The sequence below is a fragment of the Myodes glareolus genome, chromosome 4, assembly GCF_982192425.1.
Source record: "Myodes glareolus chromosome 4, mMyoGla1.1, whole genome shotgun sequence".
NCBI classification, from domain to species: domain Eukaryota; kingdom Metazoa; phylum Chordata; class Mammalia; order Rodentia; family Cricetidae; genus Myodes; species Myodes glareolus.
In genome coordinates this window covers 45,794,738-45,807,057 of record NC_142029.1, presented here as the reverse complement: position 1 = coordinate 45,807,057, position 12,320 = coordinate 45,794,738, and the positions used below count along the sequence as shown (strand labels likewise).

The 12,320-nt window shown below is 42.4% G+C and overlaps 1 protein-coding gene across 1 annotated transcript in view; it reads left to right on the top strand.

Annotated features, from left to right (window-relative positions):
• Me1 (malic enzyme 1) overlaps positions 1-12,320 on the top strand; it is a 113,561-nt gene that overhangs the window by 90,368 nt on the left and 10,873 nt on the right. Inside the window, exons 10-11 of the mRNA XM_085689482.2 lie at positions 9,487-9,592; positions 11,380-11,522. Of these exons, the coding sequence (XP_085545608.2) occupies positions 9,487-9,592; positions 11,380-11,522 (249 nt within the window). The remainder of the gene's footprint in view (positions 1-9,486; positions 9,593-11,379; positions 11,523-12,320) is intronic.

Here is a 12,320-nt window from a genome sequence, read left to right as displayed (position 1 = left end):
AATTTAAAGTAGAACATTTTCTTGTTGCTACTCCTTCACACTTTAAAGACTGACAAACCCTCGCAGCTAAAAAGGCAACTTGTCTTTGAGTGCTAACGTAATTAGACTTAGTTTTTATTGTAGCATGCTTTCTATTTATAGTTTTAATGTCATGGCTGTAACCCTTCCTACCAGTTGCCTATGGCCATATGTGCAATAGGAGTTTATGGTATACCATAACCATATTGTATCAGTAATATAATATATAATTTAATAATATAATACAATAGTACTAGTGTAGTTGGCATCAACTATTTGGTTACTGATGGTACTTACTATAGTATTATATAGCAAGAAATAACTGATGTCAATCTAGTCACTTAAGGCGAGTACTTACTAAAAATACATATAAAATTCTTCTCACATGAAAATGAGAGAGAACAATGGGAGGAACAGCATTGCCAGCTGAGTAAGTCCCACAGTGACACCTGCCTACTATTGTCAGACAGGACAGGAGGACACAGCACAGACAGGGCCATACTCAGCCTCTTGCTTAAGTGGCTTTCACTAATAAGTCAGCGCATGCTTAGAGAGAGTCCTGCATGAACATACATCCATGTAACAGAGACTGGATCTGGATGTGATGTTGACTTCAGTTTTATTTTCTTCTGTTTTAATTGACTTCATTGTGTTTTTCCAGTTTACAGTAGAAAGAGACAGTGAACAAAGGTGTGCTGTGTGCGGTAATGATAGCTGGAAATCCCTCCCACCAAGTGCTCACATGTAACAGCAGATGCAGAAAAAGAAAAAATGCCCATAATTGTATGTGTGTATGTATGTTTGTATGTATGTATGTATGTATATACACACACACACAGTGCCTAGCTCTCTAAACTAATTCCTTGCTGGAAAGTGCCACTTTCTTAATCAGTTGCCTTATTTCTACCGTGTGTGTATCATTAATCCAGGTCCTTGGATGCAGAACCTGCAAAGCCCATTTGGGCCCCAGACTCTCTACTCTTTTTGCCTAAAGCAAAGGGGGAAAAAAGGAGAAAAGAGACGGTTTTCATATACAGATGAAGTGACTAGCATAGGAGTATGCCCAAATCAGCTTTTTTTTTCATGTTGAGGTGGGGATGAGCCACAACTTGAGAAAAATAAAAGTGGAAGTTCATGGCAACAGCCGCAGCGTCAGCAGATACTGACAAGGCTGCCCTGTTCTGGTCGTTTCTTCTTAAGCGTGGAAAATATTTAGCAGGCAATTTTTTTTTGTCTCTTGGTTCTTCTTGTGTCCTGTAGAGCCCTTCAGCAATGCTAATATTACTGTTCCATGATTCCTGGCTGTCTTTCAGTGTTCAGTCAGCATTTGTAAGTCACACCAGGAAAAAAATCTATGGGGACTGGGCTGTAGGAGATTTATGCTTCTTACTAGTTGGGGTGTATCCTGCCAAGTTTGGGCTTCATGGCCAAGACCTGCCAGTGGTTACTGTGATTAATAAAGCAAGCTATCTGCAATAAAACACACATCTTTCCATTTTCATGGAGATAAGTGACAAACTTTTTGAAAACTATTTACCGGAGGAGTTTGGAGATGCTTGGTACAGTGTTTATTACTTTTTATGATTTATTTCATATTCTAGGGAATTTAGAGGGTCTAAGTACATAAATGTTTTTCATTAATCTTGGGTTGTTCTCACAGCATTATTATCAGAAATCTGTGATTACAGAGCTGTGTGTTCATGTCTCCATGTTGGATATCCTGAAACATACGCCTTTGAAAAGCCTGTCTGTAGGGTTGTGATGGATCGTTTAGAACAGTGACTCCTGAAACCAGCTAGTCATTTCTCACCCAGGGGGAAGCTGAGGCAGGACAGAAGAGTGGGGGAATCTTGGGGGCAGAAGGGATGGGAGCCTCTCTCCCAGGCATCCAGCTGAAGCCTCTCCCAGTGGAGAAGCAGGAATGCAAGCGCAGGGAACTGCATCGCCTTGTCCCAACTGTAGACTTGTTTTCTAGGAATCTGGCAGGAAGCCAGAAACCCTTTTTACAGGAAAAACACATATACCAAACTTCGTATTCAACCCAAGCATCTGCCATTTTACCTTATCAGATTATCATTCTGTCCAAGGCAACTGGAACCACTCTAGAGTCTCATTATCAAAGGAGAGAGAAGATGAAAAATGAGAGTTGCCAAAAGGGTATAAATGTTTAATGTGAATACAATTGTGATTCAACCTTAAGGAGCCTATACTTACCTACGCTTGGGTATCTGATTTCTCTTGCAGAAGCCCACATCATGTTCTCAGGTGTGGTTTTCTTTCCAAGTTCCTCTCTTTCTCCAAACAATCATGTTTAAACTCATCAAATATCTTTAATAGCATCTCCAACTGTGGACCAGGGAGATGATGGCTCAGCAGATAAGGCCACTTGCAATACAAGTCTGGTGACCCCAGTTCAATCCCCAGAATCTGCATAACAGTAGAAAGAGAATACTAATTCTCACAATTTGTTCTGTGACTTCCACATATGTACTATAGTATACCTAGCACGCAATTATCCACCACACTAATAATAATAATAGTAATAATCAATACCTTTACAATCAGATCTTCAGTTTTGTTTCAAAATTGGCTAGTTCTGAAATTTCTATCTATATCAAAGCCATGAAGGCTGCCGAAAGTGACAGTGTCTCTGCTCCCTTACCACTTTTAAGTCTTTTTGAAAGATACACATAAGGCCTCACTCCAGGTCTAAGTTAGCATTGAATTAGCCCTGGAAGCCGAGCTGAGGAGTCTTTTTCTTTAGGTTACTGGTGTTCTCTCAGCTTTGGAAAGCTCAAATCTGTTTGGCCATTGTCAGCAATCCAGCCAGCTTATTGGTGGAGAAAGCAGGAAGCAAGAATATTAGAGGGCTCGCAAGTCTGCAGTGGGAGTAGGGACCGATGGACCCCCCTGCCCCGGCCCCGCCTTTCTTTTGAGATGAAGGGTCTTCTGTAGCAAACAGAGCTTTTCTTCATTTTCCTAAATATCATAAAAACTTTCAAAAGTGATGTGAATTTACAATTTATCAAAATACATCTTGACCCCTTTTAATGTCCCTAGATAATGAATTGTCACAAACTGTTAACATACTGACTGCAGTTTCCAGAGGTGAGAGCAACAGTCAGAAATACAGTTAGATGTTTATTTTGCCATCCTGGATAATCTAGAACATTGCACTGCATTAGGAAGATATGGGTTACATTAGATTTATGTCATTTTCAGGTTATGATTATAATATTCCTAGCTTTTTTTTTCAGGTTTCTGGTTATTTTTAGTATAACTCTATTCCTCTTTTACATGTTGCTTTTAGCAGTAGTGCAAACTTTACTAGTTTGAATATGGTTATCTAAGCTGCTGACAAAAATCACCCCTAAGAATTTATATTACTTTTATTTTCATATATGCATGGTTATTTTTGATTTGTGATCAAAAGAAAGGACTTTATTCCAATTTTTCATGGTTCATAGGCACATTAACTAAACCTATATACCTGAAGCAGTTTGCATGGTTTTGCTATGGCACTGCCTGTCAGTGGTTGAGCTGTCACCTGGCTCCGACAAGAGGACCCTGAGCAGGATGCTCCACTGTCTTCAGTGCCGGCTGCCTTTCCTTTTGATGGAGGACAGTTGTGAGTTCTGAGGTAAAGTCATCTGACTGATCAGAGTAGAGCTCCTTGTCTTTTGTAGGGAATAAACATTGGCCCATGAGAATAGTTTAAAATCACAAGGTTCCTATCTTGGAAAGGACAATTTGTTATGACTGTTATGTGTTCTCATGTACAAAGATTATTTAAGATTGTGATACAATATGGAACAACAACAACAAAAAGAAGTAATGACAAGGAATTTGAGAGTAGAGAATTGTATGAAGTAACATAGTAGATTTAGAATATCTTTAAAAATTGTGTCGACACCCTCCTGCTCTTCACACCAGAATATGGCTGTGTAGCTCGGCTGGCCTTCTTACTCTTCAGCCTGCTGAAATGGTAGGCACGCTCCCTTAAGCTCAGCTAGACACTTTCCTGGTTGTGGATGTCTGATTAGTGACTCTCCTGGAAGATAAGCACTTGTCAGGACAGAGTCTCCTGGGTGTTGTCTTCAGATATCCAAATGAAGAAACTCATCTTTAGATTAAACTGTGCACCAGGAGAACCCTAGGCGTGGTGGCAGAGATGGCAGGGGGATTATCTGACAGTGTAGACCTTAAATAAGTAAATATGTAATAAGTCAATAAATATGTAAAATTGACATCTAGACACTTTACTGAAGGGTTTAGCATTTCCATTTTTTAGGTGGAAAGTAATTTGAAAATGCTGACAGGCAGACAGTACAATATTCAGTGTTCTCTGAGTGATAACTCAGCATCCTTCACGACTACACTCTGTTGTGATAGCTAGAGCTCATTGGAATCACTTTCCTCTATTGGAGAACGTAGTGCAGTTAGACAGGTTCCCTTAACTGTTGTGTCAGCTGGAAGAGCAAATCCCTGACATGTAGGCTCACCCTGAGCTTTGGGGAACAGTTTTCATGATGCAGCGTTGCAGCGTTGCCTTAGGAAAGGCTGCTGTCTTCACTGCCACTGCCAGGAGTCAGGTTCGCCCACAGACAGGAGAGCTGGCCCACATAGTGCTTCTACCTGTTACTCAGCACCCGACTGCTCCTTGTCTCCCAGACTCTAAAGCATGTTGTGTCCACCTCAACCAGATGGCTGCAACCACGTGTTTCCAGAAGAGTCATGTGTTTTGTTTTTGTTTGCTTTTTGATGAAATGAAAGCAGGGAGAAACTGCTAGAGTTGCTTCTGGTACATTTCATTTCTTCGTGGCGTGCACCTTTAATCTCAGCACTTGAGAGCCAGAGGCAGGTGGATCTCTGTGAGTTCAAGCCAGCCTGGTCTACAGAGACAGGTCTGGCGGGGATGGATATCTGTCATTGAGAATTGGAAACGGGGCTTTACCATGCTGTTCAGGTCTGTAAGATTGAGCAACATCCTCTGCCCTCTTTGTGCCCAGGCTGGTCTTGGCCTCAACTCCGCAGCCCAAGGAGACTTTGAACTTATAATTCTATTGTCTATTGTCTCAGGCTCTGGAGTAGCTGGGATTGCAGGACTGTTCCACCATCCTTGGCTGTGACTGTTGTCTTTTATTTATTTTGTGTGGGTGGGGGAAGGTTGTAAGAGTGCCACAATATGTATGAGGCAGTCAGAGGACAACTTAAGCGTCACAACTTAAGCGTCGCTCCTTCCACTGTGTGGGTCCCAAGAATCTAGCTCAGCTCGTCAGGGTTGATAGCAGGCAGTTCTACTGACTGAATCCTGGCACATGGCTCACTTTTATTTGTTGAAGGCTAGATGTGGTAGCATGTCATCCTAGCACACTGAGAGGCTGAGGAAGGAAGATTGCCATGAGTTCAAGGCCAGCTTGGACTTAGTGAAACCCAGACGAGGGATGCAAGTAAGGGAAATGGTTTAGTAATCTGGGACCTCATCAGGTTTGGACTATGAACTCTCCCCACCTCCTCCCAATCCTAATTATGCACTTGGCAGTTTGTATGAGGCACACATACCCCTCCTAACAATGCATGCAGCAACTTGTTGGCAACTTAGGATCCCCACCTGCTTGAAGTGACATGCACGCCCTACTCCAAACAATGGAGCAAGTTTCCTCTCCCCTTGGCAACCATCAAATATGAATACTTTCTTGTCGATCATACCTTGGTTTTATCTGGGTATAAGGGAAGGAAGGGCCATCAGGCCTGAAGCAATTTGAGTCTCTGTACAATAAAGCAAACTGTGCCCTGTAAGAGAACATTTAGAAAGACCCCCTATTTACCGTCTTATGCCTATGTATAATTGAGACTACATTGATTAAAATCAGATGCATCATGGGAAGGAATATAACAGTTAATAACTGAAATCTGTCAATCAAAATAGAGACCAGCCCACATTATATCCCCTTAGTAACCAGTCTCTTTTTCCTTTAGACCCCTTAAAAGCGTCTCACCAGAGTAACCTGCCGTCAGAGTATGTCTTTCTGATCTCTACTGTCACTTTGCTTTTGAATAAATTTTCTTTGCTACTTCGCAAAAAAAAAAAAAAGAAGAGCCATGTGACTGCCCCTTCATTATCCTCATTCCTCATCCTGTGTCAGTTTGTAGTGAGGGTACACCATTTAGTGACTGTTGTTTTTAATGCAGAAACTCTGGACAGATGATGAGAGCTGAGGAAACTGGTGGATACAGCCTAGTGTTTGGCCTTGAACCCAGAGGAGGTCTTGTTGAAGCAGTGTGGAGTCCTGTAACTTGTCTCCTAGGGACTCGGAAGCATAGGCTGCGTCCTTGCTTTTACGACCTCAACTGAGTGTGTGCATTTCTCTGGGAGTAGTAAGCCAGAATTGCCACATGCTCTGTTTAGAATGTTTGCAGCTGAAAGTTACTGATCCCAGGAAATGCGCCTTTCCAAGACAGCATTTTATTTGATATCTCTACTGGAAATTTCACTGTTTAAGACTCAAACTAACCATGAATTTTAGTTCAGACTGCTTCCAAAAATTGTTCAAAAATAGTTTAGATAATAAAAGCTAACTGTCAAATGATTCCATGTTTTTCCATGATGAGACTTTCTTTTTTCTTTCTAATAAGGCAGGATGATATTTGCCAGCTTCCAATAAGGGAACCAAGGGGGCAGAGAGATTGCAAAAGCATTCATTTTATTAAACCACTTCAAGGCAAGGAATCATCAGCTCCTAAAGTAACTAGGACTAGTGTTGGGCTAACAAAAGGGAACATAGAGAGTCAGCATTAAAGGCGCTCTGCTGCTGTGGCCCAGTGCCGTGTTCTCAGTGGTCTCGTCTCGAGGGCACATAGCCATGGTCTCTTCTCATTCATCTTTGGGTCAAAGTGGACAGCGCTGTTGATGTTTGCCCTGTGGCTCCAAGCTTTCTTCAGGTTGAGTCCACATCTACCCCATACTGCTCCGTGCGGGTGGGCTCAGTGGCAGACTACAAGTCATGGCACTGGTGGAAGGGGACAGGTGGATAGCTATATCAGTTCTTAAGACTGATGCAGGAATTGTCATTCTAGCCCATATTTTAGTGACCAGGGCGAGCCATGTGTTCCAGTCCAGAAACACAAGAAAGAAACAGAAACCCCCAACTTGATGGATCCAGTTAGGACCGTTCAATGTTCGGATGCAGAATGGCACTCACAGGGTCATCCTGGTCCCCACTGTCTGGTGTTTGATGTTGCATTTGTTACAAGGTAGATTTTGTGCTCAGATTCTTAGCATATTCTTAGCTCAGGCCAGGATGAGCTCTGCTGTTCCTGTTAGGTGTAATAAATGCATTTTTAAAACTGGGTGGGGTCATTGCTCACCCCTTGGTGAGCATGTTGAGCTGTAAGCATCTGTGTGGTCTGCTTTTGTGGATGGACCTGCAGGGCTACGTAGCAGAGAACACAGATACACGAAGGTAGGACAGAGTTGGGAACAATTGGATTTATTACATCTCTAACTCATTTGAGAGAAATTCTTTGATATGCCAAATGCCTATTTTTCCTGTTGACGATGAAAACCTTGTCCTGAGGCTCTCTCACTCTCTCCATGTCCGGAGGCTCTCTCACTCTCTCCATGTCCGGAGGCTCTCTCACTCTCTCCATGCCGGTGCTGCCTAATGTTTGTGATGGAACAAATTCCCTCTCTGTGATGTTAGCAGAAGTACACGCACTCAGCAAGATTGCCCCTAGGACCTCTGGTCACACAGAACTGTAAAATTGCCAGTGTTATAGTCTTTATGTTATTAGAAAGTGGCTAAAAACCTTGCTGCAAACATAAAAAACTAACATAAAACATAAAACATAAAAACACACTCTCTGTGTGTGTGCTTTCTATTAATCAATTTAAAATTCATTTATGGGGGCTGGAGGTATAATTCAACAGGGCTGCTAAAATTATCTCACTTTATTGTAAAGAAAGAGGCAGTCTATTCATGAAGAGGAATAAAGATTTGTAATTATTTGACAGTTATAGTTTTAGTATCTAAAACGTGTGAAGCCTTTTACCCAATCTCTAGTACCAAAGAAGTTTCTGTCAACTGAGTTCTTTCAGATTTAGGATTAATCACAAAACACAAGTGAACAACTAGGCATTTCCTGATTAAAGTAGAAATTAGAATAATTTCTCAAGTAAACATGACTAATAAGACTATGAATTGAAATACCCAACTTACTATTGCTAGTATTCCCTCCTGCAGTAGGTGTGAAATGGAAGCTTCAGATTTGATTGTAAGTGAATGAAGGGACCTATTTTCATGGTGTCTTAGACACAGAGTGTGTTGATACATGGAGCAGGAAGAATGAGGAAAGCTTGTTGGAATACAGCAATGCCCAGTGGTGCACTCTCTTTTGGGAAGCCACCCAATCCAATGCCACATTTATAATGAAAAGCAGTGATACACAAATAGCAATTTGTAGCAGACTAGGAGAAAATGTTCCAAAATTATAAAGAGCTGGAGAATGGGCTCCTTTCCTCTTTGCAGGTTTTTTGTTTGTTTGTTTTTATCAGAGCTGATAAGGGTTCAAGTACTTCCTATCACTTCTCTAACCCCCAGTGACCTGGTGAGAATCCAGTTCCTGCTTTACTTGTTTACAGAGAAAGAAGCAGATACAAAGGGGTTCATATGTTTTAAATTTTCTAGTATTTGTATATTGCTTTTAAAAGCAAATGAATCTGGGCTGGAGAGATGACTCAGTGGGTAAAGTGGTTACCACATAATCATGAGGACCTGAGTTCAAACCCCCAAACCCACATAAAGTATATGGCAATAATTCAGCAACTCATGTAATATGGCAAGTGGAAACAGGAGATTTCCTGGGAGTTGCAGCTCAGCTTGCTGGTTTATGGAGTACATGGTGGTGAACAGGGACTCTGTCTCAGACAAGGTAGAAGGAAAGACTGGAAGCCAAGCTTGTGTCTGACCTCCCATGCACTCTGTGCCTGAACTCATACACATGGCCACACATACACTTAAAAACAAAGGGATTGCACCAGCTTTAGGCCTGACGGTTAGCATTCAGTCCGGCATCCGGCATTTGGAGAGCCTCTCCTCCAGGGCAGTCCTGTGATGTACTGGAAAGGCAGTCCCAGACAATGCCTGTCCTAAGTTGTGGTCACTTCAAGTCTCTGAACCTGTGTCTTCGTGTGTGAAATAACAGTGATTATGCTTGGCCTATGTCTCAAGGCTCTCGTTGGATTTGTTTTGCGTACTGCTGTGTCACCATTGTCTGGAACACTGTCTGCCATGTAAATTTGTTGAAAGGACGAGTGAAGTAATACAGTGACCTTTAGAGAGGGCTCCAAGCATAGATGCTACGTGTCAGACACAAGGTGGTGAGCGTGCGTGCCAGCAGTGTGGAATGTGTGCCGTGCCTGTGAAGCACACTTTTGCAATACTTCCACTTCTCGTTTGCTTTACTTAGGGACGTGCTTCTCTCACAGAGGAGAAAGAGGTGTTTGCCCATGAACATGAAGAAATGAAGAGTCTAGAAGCCATTGTTCAAAAGATAAAACCAACTGCCCTAATAGGTAAATGCTTTTTTCTACCTTTTCCTTTAATTTGGCCCATTTAGCATTCTTTTGCTTTTTAAAAATTCTAACCTTTGGAATCCAGAAAGAAAATTCACTTAAGTAGCGGGGTCCTCATAGGCACCGATATATAGTTCAGTCTGCCTTCCTAGTATTCCTGATTTGTGCCGAGGTGTGGGGCCTTTGTGCTGTGTCGTCTGCTAACATCTGCCACAGTCAGCCCTTTTCCAGGCTTCATTCCTCCAGGCAACAATCCTTCCTGAAAGTCCTGAAAACCCTCCTCCAGAGCAGTGGTCTGTGCCGCGAGATGGTTTTTAGCGGTCATCAGTTGAAGGGGGTGTTGATGAAGAAAGGAAAGGCCAACTGACATCTAGTGGGTAGAGGTCAGTGAAGTTGTTAAAACGTCCTGTGGTGCACAGGGTAGCCTTGCCATGAGGAACCACGCCCACTGTGTACTAGTTATACCATGAGGAACCACGCCCACCGTGTACTAGTTATGCATGAGGAACCACGCCCACTGTGTACTAGTTATACATGAGGAACCACGCCCATAGTGTACTAGTTATACCATGAGGAACCACGCCCACCGTGTACTAGTTATACCATGAGGAACCACGCCCACTGTGTACTAGTTATGCATGAGGAACCACGCCCACAGTGTACTAGTTATACCATGAGGAACCACGCCCACCGTGTACTAGTTATATATGAGGAACCACGCCCACCGTGTACTAGTTATGCTATGAGGAACCACGCCCACCGTGTACTAGTTATGCTATGAGGAACCACGCCCACCGTGTACTAGTTATGCTATGAGGAACCACGCCCACCGTGTACTAGTTATGCTATGAGGAACCACGCCCACCGTGTACTAGTTATGCCGTGAGGAACCATACCTGCAGTATATCAGTCATGCTGAGATCCAGGAACTCTGGACAGGACTTCTCAGGAGACTTCCTAGGCTTGCACCTCATCTATCACTGCATTCCTCCTCAGGCACTCAGGCACAGTGTGTGCACAGTGCAGTGTGTAGTGGGCATCTGGGCACGTGATGTGCACCCGCCCTCCCATCCCAGCTTTGGGAAGTGGAGACAGGAGGACGGGACAGGAGCGCACCTGTGCTATATGAGACCTGCTTTAATGATCCCTAGAGGACATGCTTAACGTGTTCAAATTCTGTGCTTAAAATCTTGAAGGAAGTTATTTCAGTTTGTTTCTATTCTCATGTATGCATGTCTTTTTTCAATTGTAGTCTATTCTTAGAGTGTGTTTGCAATAGCTGTCCATGTAGATGGTCCAGAATCACAAAGAACTTTCCTGAGCTTTTGATGTGTTTTACACAGTGCATACTTTAAGCTTTCTACTTTTCACCTTCCTTATGTTAGCTGCTCTATTCTGCTTCCAGCGAGTGTTGATTTCACAGTAGGATAAGATGATTAACATTGCCTATAAAGACACAATGGCCATAGTCTACTGAAGATTGCTTAGAGAGAATATTGGATTTAATGCATTAATGGTTTAATTTTCTGATACAAATGCTTTGACTAGGAACTCTGTATTGTAAGTCTGTTGTCATGCCTGTGATTTATGAGGGTACTTGTTGAGTTAACCCTGAAGAGGTTGGCCTTGAGCAATGTTTTTCATCACTAGACTTTAGTGTGAACAATTCTACAGTTTGTTTAGGGCCTGGTAGAAAGGATCTGCTATATCTCATTGTTTGGGGACCTGATCCTCTTGATGAACTGACCAGTGACAGTCCAATTCCCCCGTTTCTTCTTTCTTTTTAGGAGTTGCTGCAATTGGTGGTGCTTTCACAGAACAGATTCTCAGAGATATGGCTGCCTTCAACAAACGACCCATCATTTTTGCTTTGAGTAATCCAACCAGCAAAGCAGAGTGTTCTGCGGAGCAGTGCTATAGAGCGACCAAGGTGAGCCATCATGTTGGTTAGTTACAGGAAGCCTAGTTACAGGTGTTGATCACGTGCTCTTGACATCATACTTAGTCCGTCAAAACGGAAAGATGCATGAACAGACCCACGGCGTGAGTGACTGACTCCAGCTCCTCAATGTGGAGTCACTCTGCACAGCTTCAATAAGTAAGTCAGCTTTGTATGGTTTAGTGGGAACTTTCCTTGAGTGACTTAGAAAGTAAGACTTTAATATAAAACATGAAAGGGAAGAACTTAGTCTTGGATGGTTCTGAGCTGTCTTCTTTAACTAACTGTTCTCAGCACCAAAGCATACAAAATGAAACCACAGTTTAGTTTTTACTTAGCTAAATTTCGGGTTTGGATTTTGATGCCATGGGTGGGGATCTGGGCAGCCATGCTGATACCCAGCCAGGCTGTCATAGAATCCTCAGTGCTCAATAGTTTGCTGTTTTAAAAATAAAAAGTTAATTTTATACTGTGCTTGTACTGACATATATTTGACTGATAGGTTGGCAAAAAGCCTTTAGCGCTCCTCAAATACTTGAGAATATCATTATAACAAATGAAGTTAGTTTTATGCATCTAAATCCTTTATTTATATAAAATAGAGTAGAGAGGGTAAACATAGCACAAAGTTGTGATGCTGTGCACAAACCAGAGCTTGAAGGCTCTACCTGTAAGGAACACGCCAAGTGCTTATCACAGAAGCAAGTCATGTTTCGACAAGGGGCTGTTCCAGGGTTTCTCTCTCTTCGCTGGGATGGCATCAATATCCTAAGTAATTTTAACCTTTAG